Source organism: Pseudophryne corroboree, chromosome 3 (assembly GCF_028390025.1).
Source record: "Pseudophryne corroboree isolate aPseCor3 chromosome 3, aPseCor3.hap2, whole genome shotgun sequence".
NCBI lineage: Eukaryota > Metazoa > Chordata > Amphibia > Anura > Myobatrachidae > Pseudophryne > Pseudophryne corroboree.
In genome coordinates, this window is record NC_086446.1 from 417,192,616 (window position 1) to 417,214,084 (window position 21,469).

The 21,469-nt window shown below is 46.8% G+C and overlaps 1 protein-coding gene across 1 annotated transcript in view; it reads left to right on the plus strand.

The window, feature by feature from the left end:
* Positions 1-21,469, plus strand: part of MAP1LC3A (microtubule associated protein 1 light chain 3 alpha) — a 52,203-nt gene that overhangs the window by 19,637 nt on the left and 11,097 nt on the right. The window contains exon 3 of the mRNA XM_063960234.1: positions 17,850-17,956. Within this exon, the coding sequence (XP_063816304.1) occupies positions 17,850-17,956 (107 nt within the window). The remainder of the gene's footprint in view (positions 1-17,849; positions 17,957-21,469) is intronic.

Below are 21,469 nucleotides of genomic sequence, written 5' to 3' on the forward strand. Positions count from 1 at the left end.
CAGTTATTTATATAGCGCACACATATTCTGCAGCGCTTTACAGAGAATATTTGCCCATTCACATCAGTCCCTGCCCCAGTGGAGCTTACCATGACAGGTGTTGATATTTATTGGATGGTACTGGTTCCCTTCTTCAGGCAGAGAGGTGAAGGCATAACGTTTTTCACAGACAGAGAATTAAAATTTGTCGGTATATTGACATGTCAGCATTTGAAATGTCGGTATTCTGACTAAGGGGGGTATTCAATTCAAGCCGGAACAGCTGTCTTGATAGAAAGACGGCAGTTTTTGACTTTTTTAGGTTGGATAGTGTTCCGACCTATTCAATTGGGCAGCCGTTTTTCCGACAGGTCGGCAATTTCGACTTGTCGGAAAAGACGTGGATCGGCGGATTAGCCTCGGATCCACATGTTTTGTCGGATTTGCGGCCTAATACAACAGGTTTTAGCCCCGTTTCAGACAATGTCAATCCGACTTTAAAAAAAAGTCGGATTGACATTGTCGTGACCGGCGATTTGGCCGCTAATTGAATACTGAAATGTCGGATCCTTTCCATCGGAAAGGATCAGACATCAATTGAATACCCCCCATGTCGTCATTTTGAACATGTCGGCATAATGAATGTCGGTATTTTGACTGTAGGTCAATGGCTGTCAGGATTATGACCGACGGTATTGTGTCCGTCGGTTAATCATACTGAACCCGTTGGTGCACATTAAGTAGAGTTTACGTAATCCTCCTCTTAAGTATATGTAAAGGGGGGTACACACGGAGAGATCCATGTTTAAAATCTAAGCAATCTGACTAGATTGCTTAGATTTTAAGCAGGGATCTGCCGTGTGTATGCCCCCCAGCGATAGCTATCGCCGGTGCTAGATTGAGCCTGCATGCAGGCTCAATCTATTGGGTCGCTCACTTCACCGTTGTGTGAAGTGACCGGCCCCCTGTCCGTCCGTCCCCTCGCTCAGCACATCGCGCTGTGCTGAGTGGGCGGAGAGATGTGTGCTGAGCGGTCTGTGTTAAGATCGCTCAGCACACATCTCTCACCCGTCAGTAACCCCCTTAAGAGTAGAGCTGTTGTCCCTGTACAGCAGGGGTGGGGAACCTCAGGCCAGAGGGCCGTATGAGGCCCTCAAAGCCACTTGATCCGGCCCGGCCAGGCTCACCTAAACGAGAGGAGATGCCGAGCACCCGCTGAGATTTTACCACCAGCGGGCGCCTGGCTCCTCAGCAGCAGCTGAAGGCAGGAGCTCACTCCTGAGCTCCAGCTTCTGGCTCAGGCAGTGTACATGTGTGGCTGTGCGGCGCTATGGGAGAGACATCATGACATCTCCCATAGTTCCGAGGAGAGGGAGGGCAGCGGTCTGGAAGCAGGAGCAGGGCTGGTGAGCATTGTGGGTTTTTTTTCTTTCTTTTAATGTGTGTGTGTGTGTAAGTGGCACTATTATGGGGCATATTTAATGGGGCATAACTACAGGGGGCATATCTAATGGGGCATAACAACTGACGGGGCATATCTAATGGACCAAAACAACTAACAGTGGGCATATCTAATGGGGCATAACAACTGACTGGGGGCAAATCTAATCTGGCATAACAAGTGACTGGGGGCAATACAAGTGACTGGGGGGCATAACTACTGACTGGGGGCGGGCTAATTTTTAAGTTGATCATTTTTGTATGGCCCCCAAAGGATTTTATAAATATCCAAATGGCCCTTGGTAGAAAAAAGGTTCCCCACCCCTGCTGTACAGTAATAGATACTCCGACTTTCCCCCTGATGTTAGCATAAGCCTGATCGGTGATCACCTAGTCTTGTCTTACGTCCACGTAAGGGCAGACCCTGACTGCAGAACTTTAATCTACAACTGTATATAGATAACTAATAGAACGTTGGATAAATTAATCTCAGCGACTCTGTGGGTGAGTGTGGAACTGGAAATTCCTCGTACTTTATAACTGAAGAGTCTGTAAATAAACTAGTATGGAGTTCCTCCTGATAACAGATGAATTAGTAGCTACTTCAGGATATGCACAGCTCTCTGAATTGATCAGTCCCTGACACTATTAGTCAGCTTGCACCTATATGTACTGACAGACAGGTATTGGGAGCTTTTCCTTGGCACAACCGTGCAATTATCTCAGAGGGACTGCACTGGCAGCCTATTTATACACTATGTTTCCTGAGTGGACTATTACTTTTGATAAAGAGATACAGTATCTATCTTTTCTTGACCAAACCTGCTTGTTCACACACTGACTGAGGGCATTACCAGTCTCTTCTTTAATAACAGAAACATTTCTGCTCCAGGGCTCCTATATAGTGTGCCTGTCTTTTTAATTCAATGTTAAGCTGTGGTGCAATGAATATTTACAGACCTGGTCCCGGATGACCACAAACACAGGGAGAGTGGTCCCTCCTTCCTCTTACAGCTTAGCTGTCAATTAACAGTGATAGGCAGCTCTGTGCTCTCTCACTGGCGCAGCTCCCTGCCAAACTCTCTGTAGCTGAGTCCCAGCATCAGCTCCCTCACAGCACTGGTGAGTAGCACCCCTCTGCTTGACTGCTACCTCAGGAGACTCTCCTGGCATGACAAATCACCCTCAGGCTAGATCATTCCACCCCTCTCCTCAGAGACATATCCCACACACTGCTCTGTTCTGTGTTAAGGTGTGTACACATGGTGCGATATTACCTTGCGATTTTGACTGTATAGTTAAAATCGCAAGAAAAGTTAGTGCAAGTCGCAAGGTGTTAGCCACCTTGCAATACCGAAGCGATCCCGATGCGCGGTCCCGCGGGGTCAGATAGACTGGTAGACTGCTAGATAGACTGCAAGCTAGATAGACTGCAGGCAAGTCAATTTTGACTATTTAGTACTAAAGTATAGTCAAAATTGGCACTTAGTCAAAATCTCACATAGCCAATATCGCAAGCACACATAGACTGGGTTCACTACGATATACCGGCGGTCGGGCTCCCGGCGGCCAGCATACCGGCGCCGGGAGCCCGACCGCCGGCTTACCGACAGTGTGGCGAGCGCAAATGAGCCCCTTGCGGGCTCGCTACGCTCGCCACGCTACGGGCACGGTGGCACGCTACGCGCGCCACACTATTTTATTCTCCCTCCAGGGGGGTCGTGGACCCCCACGAGGGAGAATAAGTGTCGGTATGCCGGCTGTCGGGATCCCGGCGCCGGTATACTGTGCGCCAGGATCCCGTCAGTCGGCATACTGAAGACCACCCCATAGACCATATCACATAGTCCATATGACATAGTCAAAACCGAAGATACCCAAAATATCACCGTGTGCATGCACCTGTATTCCGCCCCTCAACCTCCCGTCTGTCAAGGATACCTGTGTATCTCTATGAACTCTGTGTGTATGTATATATAGATATAGATATATATAGATATATACAGATATATATATATATATATATTTCTCTGACGTCCTAGTGGATGCTGGGGACTCCGTAAGGACCATGGGGAATAGCGGCTCCGCAGGAGACTGGGCACATCTAAAGAAAGCTTTAGGATCACCTGGTGTGCACTGGCTCCTCCCCCTATGACCCTCCTCCAAGCCTCAGTTAGATTTCTGTGCCCGACGAGAAGGGTGCACACTAGGGGCTCTCCTGAGCTCTTTGTGAAAGTTTTAGTTTAGGTTTATATTTTCAGTGAGACCTGCTGGCAACAGGCTCACTGCATCGAGGGACTAAGGGGAGAAGAAGCGAACTCACCTGCGTGCAGAGTGGATTGGGCTTCTTAGGCTACTGGACATTAGCTCCAGAGGGACGATCACAGGTTCAGCCTGGATGGGTCACCGGAGCCGCGCCGCCGTCCCCCTTACAGAGCCAGAAGAGCGAAGAGGTCCGGAAAAATCGGCGGCAGAAGACGATCCTGTCTTCAGATAAGGTAGCGCACAGCACCGCAGCTGTGCGCCATTGCTCTCAGCACACTTCACACTCCGGTCACTGAGGGTGCAGGGCGCTGGGGGGGGCAGCGCCCTGAGACGCAATAAATCGATAAAAAACCTTATATGGCTAAAATAAATGCATCACATATAACTCCTGGGCTATATGGATGCATTTAACCCCTGCCAAAACATACAGAAAAAGGATGATAAGGACGCCGAGAAAGGGGCGGAGCCTATCTCCTCAGCACACTGGCGCCATTTTCCCTCACAGCTCAGTTGGAGGGAAGCTCCCTGGCTCTCCCCTGCAGTCACTACACTACAGAAAGGGGTTAAAAAAAGAGAGGGGGGCACAAATTAGGCGCAGTATATAACAATACAGCAGCTATAAAGGGAAAAACACTTATATAAGGTTATCCCTGTATATATATATAGCGCTCTGGTGTGTGCTGGCAAACTCTCCCTCTGTCTCCCCAAAGGGCTAGTGGGGTCCTGTCCTCTATCAGAGCATTCCCTGTGTGTGTGCTGTGTGTCGGTACGTTGGTGTCGACATGTATGAGGAGAAAAAATGATGAGGAGACGGAGTAGAGTGTCTGAAATAGTGTTGTCACCCCCTAGGGGGTCGACACCTGAGTGGATGTACTGTTGAAATTGCGTGACAGTGTCAGCTTTGTATAAAAGACAGTGGTTGACATGAGACAGCCGGCTACTCAGCTTGTGCATGTCCAGACGTCTCATACAGGGGCCCTAAAAAGCGCCCGTTACCTCAGATACAGACGCCGACAAGGGTACTGACTCCTGTGTCGACGGTGAAGAGACAACCGTGATTTCCAATAGGGCCACACATTGCATGATTGAGGCAATGGAAAAAGTTTACACTTTTCTGATAATATGAATACCACCAAAAAAAGGGGTATTATGTTTGGTGAGGAAAAACTTCCTGTAGTTTTCCTGAATCTGAGAAATAAAATGAGGTGTGTGATGATGCGTGGGTTTCCCCCCGATAACAATTGATAATTTCTAAAAAGTTATTGGCAGTATACCTTTTCCCGCCAGAGGTTAGGGTGCGTTGGGAAACACCCCCTAGGGTGGATAAAGCGCTCACACGCTTGTAAAAACAAGGGCTCTACCCTCTCCTGAGATGGCCGCCCTTAAGGATCCTGCTGATAGAAAGCAGGAGCGTATCCTAAAATGTATTTACACACATACTGGTGTTATACTGCGACCAGCAATCGCCTCAGCCTGGATGTGCAGTGCTGGGTTGGCGTGGTCGGATTCCCTGACTGGAAATAGGATATCCTAGATAAGGACAGTATATTATTGCCTATAGAGCAATTAAAAGATGCATTTCTATATATGCATGATGCACAGCGGAATATTTGCCGACTGGCATCAAGTATAAGTGCGTTGTCCAATTATTCCAGTAAAGTGGTCAGGTGATGCGGATTCCAAACGGCATTTGGAAGTATTGCCTTAAAAGAGGGGATGTACCCCAGGTCGCCTCTCAAAATAAGGCGCCGTATTATCAGGCGCAGTCCTGGTTGGCAAGCGGACAAAAGGGTTCCTCTTTTCTGCTCGTGACAGAGGGAGAGGAAAATGGCTGCAGAGATCAGCCAGTTCCAAGGAACAGAAACCCTTTTCCGCCTCTGCCAAGCCCTCAGTATGACGCTAGGGCTTTACAAGTTCAGGCACGGTGGGGTCCCGTTCTCAATGAATTTCAGTGCGCAGTGGGCTCACTCGCAAGTAGACCCCTGGATCCTTCAGATAATATTTCAGGGGTACAAATTGGAATTCGAGACGTATTCCCCTCGCCGTTTCCAAAAGTCTGTTTTACCGACGTCTCCCACTGACAGGGAGGCAGTTTTGGAAGCCATTCACAAGCTGTATTCCCAGCAGGTGATAATCAAGGTACCCCTCCTGCAACAGGGAACGGGGTATTATTCCACACTATTGTGGTACCGAAGCCAGACGGCTCGGTGAGACCGATTTTAAAATCTAAAATCTTTGAACACTTGCATACAGAGGTTCAAATTCAAAATTGAGTCACTCAGAGCAGTGATTGCAAACCTGGAAGAAGGGGACTACATGATGTCTCGGGACATCAAGGATGCTTACCTTCATGTCAAAATTTACCCTTCTCACCAAGGGTATTTCAGGTTATGGTACAGAACTGTATCAGTTCGGACGCTGCCGTAGGGATGGTCCACGGCACCCCGGGTCTTTACTGAAGTAATGACCGAAATGATGATATTCCTTCGAAGGAAGGGAATTTTAGTTATCCTTTACTTGGACGATTCCCTGATAAGGGTAAGATCCAGGGAACAGTTGGAGATCGGTGTAGCACTATATCAGGTAGTGTTGCGGCAGCACGATTGGATTTTCAATATTCCAAAATCGCAGCTGATTCCGACGACTTATCTTCTGTTCCTAGGGATGATTCTGGACATAGTCCAGAAAGAAGGTGCTTCTCCCGGAGGAGAAAGCCAGGGAGTTATCCGAGCTAGTCAGGAACCTCCTAAAACCGAACCAAGTCTCAGTGCATAAATGCACAAGGGTTCTGGGTAAAAATGGTGGCTTCCTACGAAGCAATCCCATTCGGCAGATTCCACGCACAGTGGAACCTTCTGGACAAATGGTCCGGGTCGCATCTTCAGATGCTTCAGCGGATAACCCTGTCACCAGGGACAAGGGTATCCCTCCTGTGGTGGTTGCAGAGTGCTCATCTTCTAGAGGGCCGCAGATTCGGCATTCGGGACTGGGTCCTGGTGGCCACGGATGCCAGCCTGCGAGGCTGGGGAGCAGTCACACAGGGAAGGAATTTCCAGGGCTTATGGTCAAGCCTGGAGACATCTCTTCATATAAACATTCTGGAACTAAGGGCCATTTACAATGCCCTAAGTCAAGCGAAACCCCTGCTTCAGGGTCAGGCGGTATTGATCCAATCGGACAACATCACGTCAGTCGCCCACGTAAACAGACAGGGCGGCACGAGAAGCAGGAGGGCAATGGCAGAAGCTGCAAGGATTTTAGCTGGGCGGAAAATCATGTGATAGCACTGTCAGCAGTGTTCATTCCGGGAGTGGACAACTGGGAAGCAGACTTCCTCAGCAGACACGACCTTCACCCGGGAGAGTGGGGACTTCACCCAGAAGTCTTCCACCTGATTGTAAACCGTTGGGAAAAACAAAAGGTGGACATAATGGCGTCCCGTCTAAACAAAAAACTAGACAGATATTGCGCCAGGTCAAGGGACCCTCAGGCAATAACGGTGGACGCTCTGGTAACACCGTGGGTGTACCAGTCAGTGTATGTGTTCCCTCCTCTGCCCCTCATACCAAAAGTACTGAGAATCATAAGAAGGAGAGGAGTAAGAACTATACTCGTGGTTCCGGATTGGCCAAGAAGGACTTGGTATCCGGAACTTCAAGAGATGCTCACGGACGAACCGTGGCCTATACCTCTAAGAAAGGACCTGCTCCAGCAAGGGCCTTGTCTGTTCCAAGACTTACCGCGGCTGCGTTTGACGGCATGGCGGTTGAATGCCGGATCCTGAAGATCCCTACCCTGGTCAAGGCCAGGAAAGACGTAACCGCAAAACATTATCACCGCATTTGGCGAAAATATGTTGCGTGGGGTGAGGCCAAGAAGGCCCCTACAGAGGGTCGTTTCCTCCATTTCCTGCAAACAGGACTGTCTATGGGCCTAAAATTAGGGTCCATTAAGGTTCAAATTTCGGCCCTGTCGATTTTCTTCCAAAAAGAACTGGCTTCAGTGCCTGAAGTTCAGACATTTGTAAAAGGGGTGCTGCATATACAGTCTCCTTTTGTGCCTCCAGTGGCACCTTGGGGATCTCAATGTTGTGTTGAGTTTCCTAAAGTCACATTGGTTTGAACCACTCACCACTGTATACTTAAAATATCTCACATGGAAGTGACGAGTTAGCCCTGGTTTCAGCCAGGCGTGTGTCAGAATTGGCGGCTTTATCATATAAAAGCCCTTACTTAATATTTCATTCTGAAAGGGCAGAATTGAGGACTCGTCCTCAAATTTTCTACCTAAGGTGGTTTCTGCATTTCACATGAACCAACCTATTGTGGTGCCTGCAGCTACTAAGGACTTGGAGGATTCCAAGTTGCTTGACGTGGTCAGGACCCTGAAAATACATGTTTCCAGGACGGCTGGAGTCAGAAAATCTGACTCGCTGTTTATCCTGTATGCACCCAACAAACTGGGTGCTCCTGCTTCTAAGCAGACGATTGCTCGTTGGATTTGTAGTACAATTCAGCTTGCACATTCTGTGGCAGGCCTGCCACAGCCAAAAATCTTAAAATGCCCACTCCACAAGGAAGGTGGGCTCATCTTGGGCAGCTGCCCGAGGGGTCTCGGCTTTACAACTTTGCCGAGCAGTTACTTGGTCAGGAGCAAATACGTTTGTAAAATTCTACAAATTTGATACCCTGGCTAAAGAGGACCTGGAGTTCTCTCATTCGGTGCTGCAGAGTCATCCGCACTCTCCCGCCCGTTTGGGAGCTTTGGTATAATCCCCATGGTCCTTACGGAGTCCCCAGCATCCACTAGGACGTCAGAGAAAATAAGAATTTACTTACCGATAATTCTATTTCTCGTAGTCCGTAGTGGATGCTGGGCGCCCATCCCAAGTGCGGATTGTCTGCAATACTGGTACATAATTATTGTTACCAAAAAATTCGGGTTATTGTTGTAGTGAGCCATCTTTTCTAGAGGCTCCTCTATTATCATGCTGTTAACTGGGTTCAGATCACAAGTTGTACAGTGTGATTGGTGTGGCTGGTATGAGTCTTACCCGGGATTCAAAATCCTTCCTTATTGTGTACGCTCGTCCGGGCACAGTATCCTAACTGAGGCTTGGAGGAGGGTCATAGGGGGAGGAGCCAGTGCACACCAGGTGATCCTAAAGCTTTCTTTAGATGTGCCCAGTCTCCTGCGGAGCCGCTATTCCCCATGGTCCTTACGGAGTCCCCAGCATCCACTACGGACTACGAGAAATAGAATTATCGGTAAGTAAATTCTTATTATTACACACTGCTCAAAAAAACAAAGGGAACACTTAAACAACGCATCCTAGATCTGAAACAATTAAATATTCTTATTAAATACTTTGTTCTTTACATAGTTGAATGTGCTGACAACAAAATCACACAAAAATTATTAATGGAAATCAAATTTATTAAACCATGGAGGTCTGGATTTGGAGTCACACTCAAAATTAAAGTGGAAAAACATACTACAGGCTGATCCAACTTTGATGTAATGTCCTTAAAACAAGTCAAAATGAGGCTCAGTAGTGTGTGTGTGGCCTCCACGTGCCTGTATGACCTCCCTACAGCGCCTGGGCATGCTCCTGATGAGGTGGCGGATGGTCTCCTGAGGGATCTCCTCCCAGACCTGGACTAAAGTATCCGCCAACTCCTGGACAGTCGGTGGTGCAACGTGGCGTTGGTGAATGGAGCGAGACATGATGTCCCAGATGTGCGCAATTGGATTCATGTCTGGGGAACGGGCGGGCCAGTCCATAGCATCAATGCCTTCGTCTTGCAGGAACTGCTGACGCACTCCAGCCACATGAGGTCTAGCATTGTCTTGCATTAGGAGGAACCCAGGGCCAACCGCACCAGCATATGGTCTCACAAGGGGTCTGAGGATCTCATCTCGGTACCTAATGGCAGTCAGGCTACCTCTGGCGAGCACATGGAGGGCTGTGCGGCCCCCCAAAGAAATCCCACCCCCCACCATTACTGACCCACTGCCAAACCGGTCATGCTGGAGGATGTTGCAGGCAGCAGAACGTTCTCCTTGGCGTCTCCCAACTCTGTCATGTCTGTCACATGTGCTCAGTGAGAACCTGCTTTCATCTGTGAAGAGCACAGGGCGCCAGTGGCGAATTTGCCAATCTTGGTGTTCTCTGGCAAATGCCAAACGTCCTGCACGGTGTTGGGCTGTAAGCACAACCCCCACCTGTGGAAGTCGGGCCCTCATACCACCCTCATGGAGTCTGTTTCTGATCGTTTGAGTAGACACATGCACGTTTGTGGCTTGCTGGAGGTAATTTTGCAGTGCTCTGGCAGTGCTCCTCCTGCACCTCCTTGCACAAAGGCGGAGGTAGCGGTCCTGCTGCTGGGTTGTTGCCCTCCTGCGGCCTCCTCCACGTCTCCTGATGTACTGGCCTGTCTCCTGGTAGCGCATCCATGCTCTGGACACTACGCTGACAGACACAGCAAACCTTCTTGCCACAGCTCGCATTGATGTGCCATCCTAGATGAGCTGCACTACCTGAGCCATTGTGTGGGTTGTAGACTCCGTCTCATGCTACCACTAGAGTGAAAGCACCGCCAGCTTTCACAAGTGACCAAACATCAGCCTGTTAGGGTCTCCTGCCCTGTGCTGCCACGTCGTCATGGCAACCGGGAGACAAGTGCTAGCGGAGTGACCTGAGCGCAGCTGATACTCCGGTTCGGGTCTTTTGCTGTGCAGTGGTTATAGGCTCTGTGCATGGCAGGGGATCCGGTGCTGGTTTTTGTGCTCACAGTCTGTGAGGTCTGAGTGGGGCGTGGACAGCACCTGCTTTATAAGGCCTCTTCTCAGGGTAAGCAGATGCTGCTGAATCTTTGTTGGTTAGTCAGTTTCTGAAAGTTAGCCAGTACTGTGTAGCTTTGTATTTGTTTGTTGCTTACTGCAAATAGGCCTGGGGATTTGGTATTACACTCTGCCAATCCAGACCTAGCAGTAAGACTGGAGTCAGTCGTTTAGCTTGCTGGGGTTCTGTTACTACTCTTTGAACTTAGCAAGTTTGCGGCTGTATTCTAAGACTTGCCTGTCTAATCCTGTCTCACTGTGCTAGGTGTCAGGGGTCAGTTTAGTGGCAGTAAACTGAACCTGTGCACTGCAAGTGAGAATTAGGATTGTGGAGACTCTCCTTGTGTCTATCATTCCATCTCTGACCAAGGAGTTTACTGCCACACCCGTTGGTAACCCTTTAGGGTTTTGCTGTTGCCCTTAGCAACAGCATTTCGGGTTCTCTACGTATTAAAACACAACATCTTGCTTTTCCCATCTGAGCAGTTCTAATACAAGGGAGATACCCAGTTCCTTAGCCTCTGGGCTTCTCTGTTCACTTTGTGTGTATTTTGTTACCCTATCACCTTCTGTGTACGTTATGTCATATTCCCCAGTCTGTCTGTAAGTCCATTTGTTTTGCATAACAGTTCAAACACCAGTACATTCCTGCAGGCACTGGAGTGCATAACAGTCCTGACACCAGTACTTTCCTGCAGGCACTGGTGTGCATAACATATTCAGCAGCCTAATACTCCTGTTGAAATTTTGTGGGAATATGGAGCATACCCCTCAAAATACGTTGCAACAGGTGGTCGATCAGGTGCAGGTCCTGACTCGACAATTTAATGATTTGTCCATTAAAATGCACACCTCCCAGGCTGCTGGCGGAGCTCCCGCAGCAGCAGCACCTGCAGGGGTTAAGGAGCCGAAAGTAAATCTCCCGGATCGTTTTTCTGGAGATCGCTCGCAGTTCTTTTGTTTCAAGGAGAGCTGCAAGCTATACTTCCGGCTTAGGCCTCAGTCTTCTGGGTCGGAGATTCAGCGGGTGGGCATAGTGATTTCCTTGCTACAAGGAGACCCACAGGTCTGGGCATATGGGTTGCAGCCTGACTGTCCGTCGCTTAAAAGTGTTGATGCCTTTTTTACGGCACTGGGCATGTTGTATGATGACCCTGACAAGACGGCCTCAGCCGAGGCTCAGATTTCGATCCTTAAGCAAGGGCGAAGGCCAGTTGAGGTTTACTGTACGGAGTTTCGGAGGTTGGCCCATGATACCCAGTGGAATGACCCAGCCCTGAGACACCAGTACCGAAGAGGTCTTTCTAACCAGATAAAGGACCAACTGGTACAATATCCCTTGCCTGATAGCTTGGATCAGCTCATGCAGTTATCCATCCGGGTGGATAGACGGCTGAGAGAGCGTAGGCTTGAAAGGGAGACTGAGATTTCCTTCCTTCCCAAGGGAACCTCAGACTCTGAGGAATTTTCCGAGGAGCCTATGCAGATTGGGGCTACCCGCCTCTCCTCGCGTGAGAAGACGCGGAGGAGACAGCAGGGGTTGTGTTTGTACTGTGGGAATAAAGGTCATGTGGTAGTATCATGCCCAGAAAAGCCAGAAAACTTCAGGGCCTGAGGGTGATGGGAAATATCCTGTCAGGCCAGAAGTCAGAATTTCCCAAGAAGACTTTTATCATTCCGGTGACCTTGAAGATCCTCGGTCAAACTGTCAAGACTGAGGCCTTTGTGGACAGTGGGGCCGACGGGGTTTTTATGGACGCCAATTCGCCCTGAAACACTCTGTTCCCTTAGTACCCTTGGCATCGGAAATTGAGATTTGTGGGTTAAACGGGGAACCATTATCCCAAGGTAAAATTACCTCTTGCACTAGCCAGATTTCTTTGTTTATTGGAGCCACACACTCTGAAAAATTGTCCTTTTATGTGACTGTCTGTACTTTTGCCCCATTGGTGTTGGGGTTACCCTGGTTAAGGGCCCACAATCCTCAATTTGACTGGGTCTCTGGGGAGATTCTTAGTTGGGGTACTGATTGTTTCAGGAGTTGCTTGAGCCTTCCAGTCAGGCTCTCGCAGCTAAGTTTGCCAGGATTGCCCGGGTGTTATGCAGATTTTGCGGACGTGTTCTCCAAAAAAGTTGCAGAGGTACTACCTCCCCATCGCCCCTATGACTGTGCCATTGATTTGTTGCCAAATGCTAAGCTTCCCAAGAGCAGGTTGTACTCCCTGTCACGTCCTGAGACTCAGGCTATGGCAGAGTACATTCAGGAGAATTTGGCTAAGGGATTTATCAGACCTTCACAGTCTCCAGTTGGGTCGGGGTTCTTCTTCGTGGGTAAAAAGGATGGTTCGTTGCGACCCTGCATCGACTTCAGGGAATTGAACCGTATCACGATTAAAAACTCATACCCACTGCCTCTCATTTCGGTCTTGTTTGACCAGCTTCGTACTGCCACCATTTTTTCTAAGATTGACCTACGCGGTGCGTACAATCTAATCCGAATAAGAGAGGGGGGTGAATGGAAGACTGCCTTTAATACCCACTCAGGGCATTATGAATATTTGGTGATGCCTTTTGGGCTCTCTAATGCCCCGGCAGTCTTCCAGGATTTCATGAATGATGTGCTCAGGGAATATTTGGATAGATTCTTAGTTGTATACTTAGATGACATCCTAATCTTCTCCCATTCCCTGGAGGAACATCGGAAGCATGTACGCTTAGTCCTCCAGAAACTCAGAGACCACCGGCTTGGGGCGAAGCTGGAGAAGTGCGAATTTGAAGTTCAGCAAATCGCATTTCTAGGATATATTATCTCCCCAGAAGGTTTCCAAATGGAGGGTTCCAAGGTACAGGCAGTCCTGGATTGGGTGCAGCCCACTAGTTTGAAGGCGCTTCAGCATTTCCTGGGCTTTGCGAATTTTTATAGACGATTTATCGCTGGATTTTCGTCTATAGTGGCGCCCTTGGTGGCACTCACTAAGAAAGGGGCGGATGTTGCTCACTGGTCTTGTGAGGCTAAAGCGGCTTTTGCCCGTCTCAAAAGGGCATTTGTTTCGGCCAAGGTGCTGCGACACCCAGATCCAGAGCGTCCTTTTGTGGTGGAGGTGGATGCCTCTGAGATGGGTATTGGGGCAGTGCTTTCTCAGATGGGAGTGTCTGATAATCGCCTTCATCCCTGTGCTTACTTTTCCCGTAAATTTTCGCCTGCCGAGATGAATTATGACGTGGGTAACCGGGAATTGTTGGCTATTAAGGATGCACTCGAGGAGTGGAGACACTGGCTTGAGGGGGCTAAGTTTGTGGTCTCAATTCTCACTGACCATAAGAATCTGGCATATTTAGAGTCAGCGAAGCGTCTCAATGCCAGGCAGGCACGATGGGCTTTGTTTTTTGCTCGCTTTAATTTTTTGATAACATATCGCCCTGGGTCAAAAAACATCAAGGCTGATGCGCTCTCGCAGAGTTTTGCTCCAATCCAGGAGACCACCGAGGAGCCGTTGCCCATTGTTTCCCCATCATGTATTAAAGTGGGCATTACCCAGGACCTCTTATCATTAGTCCTTAGAGCACAGGAGCAGGCTCCTCCAGACCTTCCGGTAGGTCTTTTGTTTGTGCCTCCTAGGTTAAGACAGCGAGTGTTTCTGGAATTCCATGCCAAGAAGTCTGCAGGTCACCCGGGTATTGCCAGAACTCGGGAGTTGCTATCTAGGGCGGTGTGGTGGCCCTCGGTGGCTAAGGATGTGGATCAGTGGGTTCGGGCATGTGACATCTGTGCCCGAAATAAGACTCCTAGAGGGGTTCCTGTTGGCCCATTACATCCACTCTCTATCCCATCTAAGCCATGGACCCACATTTCAATGGATTTTGTGGTGGACTTGCCCAAATCCTTGGGGATGACAGCCATCTGGGTTGTCGTTGACAGGTTTTCGAAGATGGCGCACTTCGTTCCACTGGTTGGGCTGCCATCGGCCAGACGCCTGTCTGAATTATTTATGCTGCATGTTGTGCGTCTCCACGGGTTGCCACTTGATGTGGTCTCTGACCGCGGATCCCAGTTTGTGGCCAAATTCTGGAGGGCATTTTGTTCCGATCTCCAGATTTCTGTCAGCTTGTCGTCGGGCTACCATCCGCAGTCTAATGGGCAGACTGAAAGGGTGAACCAGTCCTTGGAGCAGTTCCTCAGGTGTTATGTCTCCAAGTGTCAGACTGACTGGGTTGCTCATCTGTCCATGGCGGAGTTTGCCTATAACAACGCGGCTCACTCTGCTACAGGGATCTCTCCCTTCCTTTGTGTGTATGGGCATCATCCTAAGGCCAATTCTTTTGACCCCCTGGACTCCACGCCTGGTGGTTCCTCTGTGGTTTCGGTCCTTAGAGGTATTTGGCGGAAAGTGAAGAAAGCCCTTGTGTCTGTGTCATTAGTGACCAAAAGGGTTTTTGATAAGCGGAAAAGACCCTGCAGCTTCAAATTAGGAGACTTCGTCTGGTTGTCTACCAAGAATTTGAAGTTGAGACAGCCATCTCATAAGTTAGGCCCCCGGTTCATCGGCCCTTATAAGATCACCAGGGTTATCAATGCGGTGGCATTTCAGTTAGATCTGCCCCGTTCTTTGGGTATCAATAAAACATTTCATTGTTCCCTTTTAAAACGGGCGATTAGTAATCCTTCTTCCAGTGGAAGACCTTCCCCTCTTTTGATACGTGGCCAGAGGGAGTTTGTTGTTGAAAGGATTCTTGACTCCAAGGTGGTTCGGGGTCGGCTGTCATTTTTGGTGCACTGGAAGGGGTATGGCCCGGAGGAGCGGTCGTGGGTGCGCAGTTGTGATCTTCATGCCCCCAGACTGATACGCTCTTTCTTCTCGCAGTTCCCCGATAAACCCGGTGGTAGGGGTTCTTTGACCCCTCGTCAGAGGGGGGGTACTGTTAGGGTCTCCTGCCCTGTGCTGCCACGTCGTCATGGCAACCGGGAGACAAGTGCTAGCGGAGTGACCTGAGCGCAGCTGATACTCCGGTTCGGGTCTTTTGCTGTGCAGTGGTTATAGGCTCTGTGCATGGCAGGGGATCCGGTGCTGGTTTTTGTGCTCACAGTCTGTGAGGTCTGAGTGTGGCGTGGACAGCACCTGCTTTATAAGGCCTCTTCTCAGGGTAAGCAGATGCTGCTGAATCTTTGTTGGTTAGTCAGTTTCTGAAAGTTAGCCAGTACTGTGTAGCTTTGTATTTGTTTGTTGCTTACTGCAAATAGGCCTGGGGATTTGGTATTACACTCTGCCAATCCAGACCTAGCAGTAAGACTGGAGTCAGTCGTTTAGCTTGCTGGGGTTCTGTTACTACTCTGTGAACTTAGCAAGTTTGCGGCTGTATTCTAAGACTTGCCTGTCTAATCCTGTCTCACTGTGCTAGGTGTCAGGGGTCAGTTTAGTGGCAGTAAACTGAACCTGTGCACTGCAAGTGAGAATTAGGATTGTGGAGACTCTCCTTGTGTCTATCATTCCATCTCTGACCAAGGAGTTTACTGCCACACCCGTTGGTAACCCTTTAGGGTTTTGCTGTTGCCCTTTGCAACAGCATTTCGGGTTCTCTACGTATTAAAACACAACATCTTGCTTTTCCCATCTGAGCAGTTCTAATACAAGGGAGATACCCAGTTCCTTAGCCTCTGGGCTTCTCTGTTCACTTTGTGTGTATTTTGTTACCCTATCACCTTCTGTGTACGTTATGTCATATTCCCCAGTCTGTCTGTAAGTCCATTTGTTTTGCATAACAGTTCAAACACCAGTACATTCCTGCAGGCACTGGAGTGCATAACAGTCCTGACACCAGTACTTTCCTGCAGGCACTGGTGTGCATAACACAGCCAGAAAGCATAGGAGCTGAGAAGTGGTCTGTATGGGACATCGCTATGTATGTATGTATGTGTGTGTGTGTGTGTGTGTGTGTGTGTGTGTGTGTGTGTGTGTGTGTATATATATATATATATATATATATACATATACATATACATATACACATATATTTACATATACCTGCAGAACAACTCCTTTATTGGGGGTGTCTTGCTAATTGCCTATAATTTCCACCTGTTGTCTATCTATTCCATTTGCACAACAGCATGTGAAATTGATTGTCTTTCGGTGTTGCTTCCTAAGTGGACAGTTTGATTTCACAGAAGTGTGATTGACTTGGAGTTACATTGTGTTGTTTAAGTGTTCCCTTTATTTTTTTGAGCAGTGTGTGTGTGTGTGTGTGTGTATATATGTGTGTGTGTGTGTGTGTGTGTGTGTGTGTGTGTGTGTGTATGTATGTATATATATATATATATATATATATATATACATACATACATACATACATACATACATACATACATACATACATACATACATACATAGCGATGTCCCATACAGTATAATACTACAGGGGGTTATACTACTGGGGTATCACATCCACACTCATTACTCGCTCCCACTCACGATTGCAGGACTTTAACCGGGCTGCACCCACTCTGTGGAATGCCTTACCACGTACAATAAGACTCTCCTCTAGTCTACAAACCTTCAAGCGTTCCTTGAAAACTCATCTCTTCAGGCAAGCGTATCAAATTTCAGAACCGCCCACATAACTTTCATAAACCTTCCTATCAAATTGCATCCACTCTGCACAGTCCACACATATCCTCACATGTCTTCTCATCCTTCCTCTCGACCCCGGTTCATCATTGCTGTATGACCATATCATACAGCCCACCAAGAACCTTTGCAATCTGGCGGACAACTATGCAATAGATAGCACCTTTCCGTGTGTATACATGCCTATTTCCCTATAGATTGTAAGCTTGCGAACAGGGCCTTATTACCTCTATGACTGTTTGTTATTACCCAGTTTTGTTATATCATTGTTATTTCCAATTGTAAAGCACAGCGGAATTTGCCACGCTAAATAAGAAACTGTTAATAAATAAATAATGTATAGAGCTGGACGTAAATGAAAATATGCCATATGGAGGTATGGGCAAGATGCAAGTCCCAATTGATGAGTATGACTAGTAATATACCAGGACAAAGCAGATGTGGTTGCATTTTGCATGTGTTCCCAGATAGTTTTGCAGTGAGGCAGGAAGACACTTACACACACGTGATCTGTTCTGTTGACAAAAATATCTGGCCTTAAGCAACAGTCTCTGCTGTTCCTGATTAATGAGCTGGAGAACCGCATGAGATGCAACAACATTTGCATTTCAGGCTGTATTAAGTCTTCCAGTATTGATATTGTTGTGAAAGTTGTATTTCACTGTGTAACATAGTGACCTGTTCCTTTTCTGTACTAAGGTCATTATTGAGAGATACAAGGGAGAAAAACAACTTCCTGTGTTGGACAAAACAAAGTTTTTGGTGCCTGATCATGTGAACATGAGCGAACTAGTGAAGATCATCAGGTAATGACGACATCACAATATATCACATTCAACTTCCCTGTGACTATCCATGAAATATCTTTTCCATTTTCATAATCTAGTTTCTCAATAACTAGTATATTAAGATGTTATTGAGAGAAATTGTGCTTTTATATTCTAAAATATCTTCTGGATAGTCTTTGTTGTTAAAGGGTACCTTAACTGAAGTCTAAATTTTTTTTTATTTTGACCTTAACATCACCTTCTATCTGATAATAAATAAATGTATAAAAAAATTTTTTTTAAAAATCCCAGTGAAGATAATTAATCATCATATTTTCAAATTGGACTATGGTTGTGTTGCCCGGATATAACTCAGATGAAAAAAACATCCTGTGGTAAGATATCACAATCTGTGATAAGGTGTCACAAGCTAGTATTGCATAGGCATCTATAGAATACAAGCTGTGACATCTTATCACAAGATGTTTACAGTAACAAGGGTAATTAAATCGTAACCATAAGTGCCAAGGTACATTGCTCACAGTGTAATATAATTGCTGTAATAAATGTATATAGCATTTGTAGTGTGTTTAATGTGGATGTAAGTACATATTAAAAATGACTGCTCAACAAAATGACAGGTGGAATGAATGAATGAATGAATGAATGAATGAGAGGAGCAGGGGGGTTTCTAAAGGTATAGATACACCCATTATATACTTCTTGGCATCATACAGGTTCTCACACAGAGAAAAGCTTTCCTTCTGTAATTGGGAATTTTGAAAAGATTAAAGGGGTGATTCTGAGTCTGATGCAGATGCATCAGATCTTTACAACAGGGAAACAATCTGCTTAAAACCAATCAATTGACGATAAGACACATACCACTGTACTGCACTCACATTATTTCCTTGGAAATCACTGGATTATGAGCGCCTTATTCTCTAGATGGACAGAAATCAAATATTAAATATACAATTATATTATATCAACTGTCCACAAGAGAATAAAACATTAAATCTGTATTCTCACCCACACAGTACCAACCAATAAACTAATTGTGTAGTTACGATACATTATTTGGACTACAATTCAGTGTCACATTAAGGCTCAGCCTTAATTGGAAGGACTGCAGTCACATGAGAGACTAAGGGGAGCATTTACTAGGCAGTGATAAGAGCAGAGAAGTGAGCCAGTGGAGAAGTGCCCATGGCAACCAATCAGTACTGAAGTAACATCTATAATTTGCATACTATAAAATTATACAGAGCTGCCGATTGGTTGATGGGGCAACTTCTCCACTGGCTCACTTCTCCGCTCTTATCACTGCTTAGTAAATGTCCCCCTAAGACTCTCTTTCTATAGTTCTCTCCAGAATAAAGATTGCAAAATTATTTTTAGGATCAATTGGTCAACATGTAAAAGGTAGACTCCTGTAAAGGTCAACATGAAAATGGTCGATGCAGGTTTTTTTTTGGTGTCGTTTTCTGTATTACATGATGTAAAAGCCAAATTAATTGAAACGTGTTATCTCAAGGGCTTGCCACGCTTCGAGCAAGGTTACTATTTCCAGTCGTAGACCACATGGACGTTAAAGCTTGAAAAAGTAAAAAATAAAATAAAAAAAAACTTAAGTCGACCATTGTCATGTTGACCTTTTAAACCTGTCAACATTAAGCACTGAAGACCTGTTTACTGTCAACCTATCACCCGGATACCCATTTCTACTACCATACATCCAAATCAGAACTGCGACTCTGTACGTACAAAATCGGGATGCATGCACAGACAAAAAGTTAATTCCACTGCATGCGACATCGCCACTGCGTCCGACTCAGACTCGAGCCCTAGATCTGTAGCTAAATGTAGAAGATCCCCTTATAAGAGTGTCATGCTTTGGTTACTATCTCCCCAATCTACCATTATTTGAATGCATTAAAAACTAAGCTACAGTTGTCAGCTCTATGAGGGAGACCACCCACACCTAGATGTATATATTACTTGAGAAATAAGTCCCGATTGAATGACATTGTTGTAATATATAGCAGTTTTTGCTGAAGAGACAAACAGCTGTAAATCACATGTAATAAACCGCTTCCGGCAGCCCCAGAGCATTAGATGCAGTTGTTATTGATTGACTTAAAGGCAGACTACTGGCTAGTAGGTAAAATGCTATTTCCTCATTGTAAGCCCCACAGTAAATGTCATAAGCTAATGCACTCAGGGTGGGGGATATTGTAATTATTTCCTCTGTTTGAAACCCAGGACCGTTTCAATTTAAAAATGAAAAAAAAAAAAAATGTGATGGAGATGCCCTGAGTTTTGTTGTGAGTTGTCTGAGTTTATAAATCATGACGTGTAAATTTGTGGATCTGATATTGAAACAAAGGCTTGTCGGCTGGCCGACCATACATGCTGACCTTTGGACCACACACCAGTGTCTGCTGATGAGTGAACCAGCAATGTAGCCTGACAACCTGGCTTGCCCTGATGAGAAATGATGGCTGTGCAGCACCATGCTCAAATAAAGGTCTTGACCCCCTGAATATCACCTGGATTTTCCTTCAGCTAAAATGAAAGGTCTAGGTTAGAATATTCTGGAAATATCTTACCCCAGACAACAGTCATTTCTACTCAAGAGAGGATGAGACTTAGAGCAAATTCTGCAATCACTGACCCCAAAGCCTTAAACCAGAGGGACTATGAGGATAGAGGGGGAAAAGTGGGCTGGAGAGGAGTAGACCCTTATCACAAGAGTAAGAGATCTGAGAGACCAAGCATAGAAGAAGGGAGCATGTCCTACTATAAAACTTTAGCTGTCTGGAAAGGTAGCCTGCACCACGGGTAATAACCCAGGCCTGCACCTTCTCATTAAAGCCCCACAAGATATTGAAGATATTGAACTGGAACCCTCTAAACTGCAAATCACATAAAAATATTTTTTTCAGTAGATTCACAGAGAGTATACATTTAATCATTATATAAAAAAACTCCTGCCTCGGAACTACGCGATTGGGTCTTAGAGCAAACTCGTCTCCCCATCAGAGACTGGATGCTACTTACCCACTACGGCGGTCTCTGGAGCACGGTTGGAGCTCAGAGGCCCTTAGACGAATGTGGTAGGTACACTTGGGAGGCCATTCTGCAATGGAGGTAGACTCCAAAATAGAAATAAAATATCTGCAAACTTTGAGTGGGATGATTAGATCGCAGGTTGAATCATTCACCAGCAGCTTGTAACAGACGGCTGATAGCAATAAATGTTGCGCTCCATGGGACACTTAATGGTCAATTGTGGCCCTTTCTTCTGTACCCTCAACGTGTTTCTCCGCACCTCAGGCGGCTTCTTCAAGAGGCAGAGTGTTACAAGCTGCTGGTGAATGATTCAACCTGCGATCTAATCATCCCACTCAAATTTCCCCTGCATTTGGAACACTGCTACACCTTGCCCGGCCGGGCGTTGCTCAGTAAGCTGGGGGATCTGCACGGTGGTTTGACACACTCACTTGGTGCCGCACTGAAGGGAACGGTTCCCACCTGAATATACCGCTG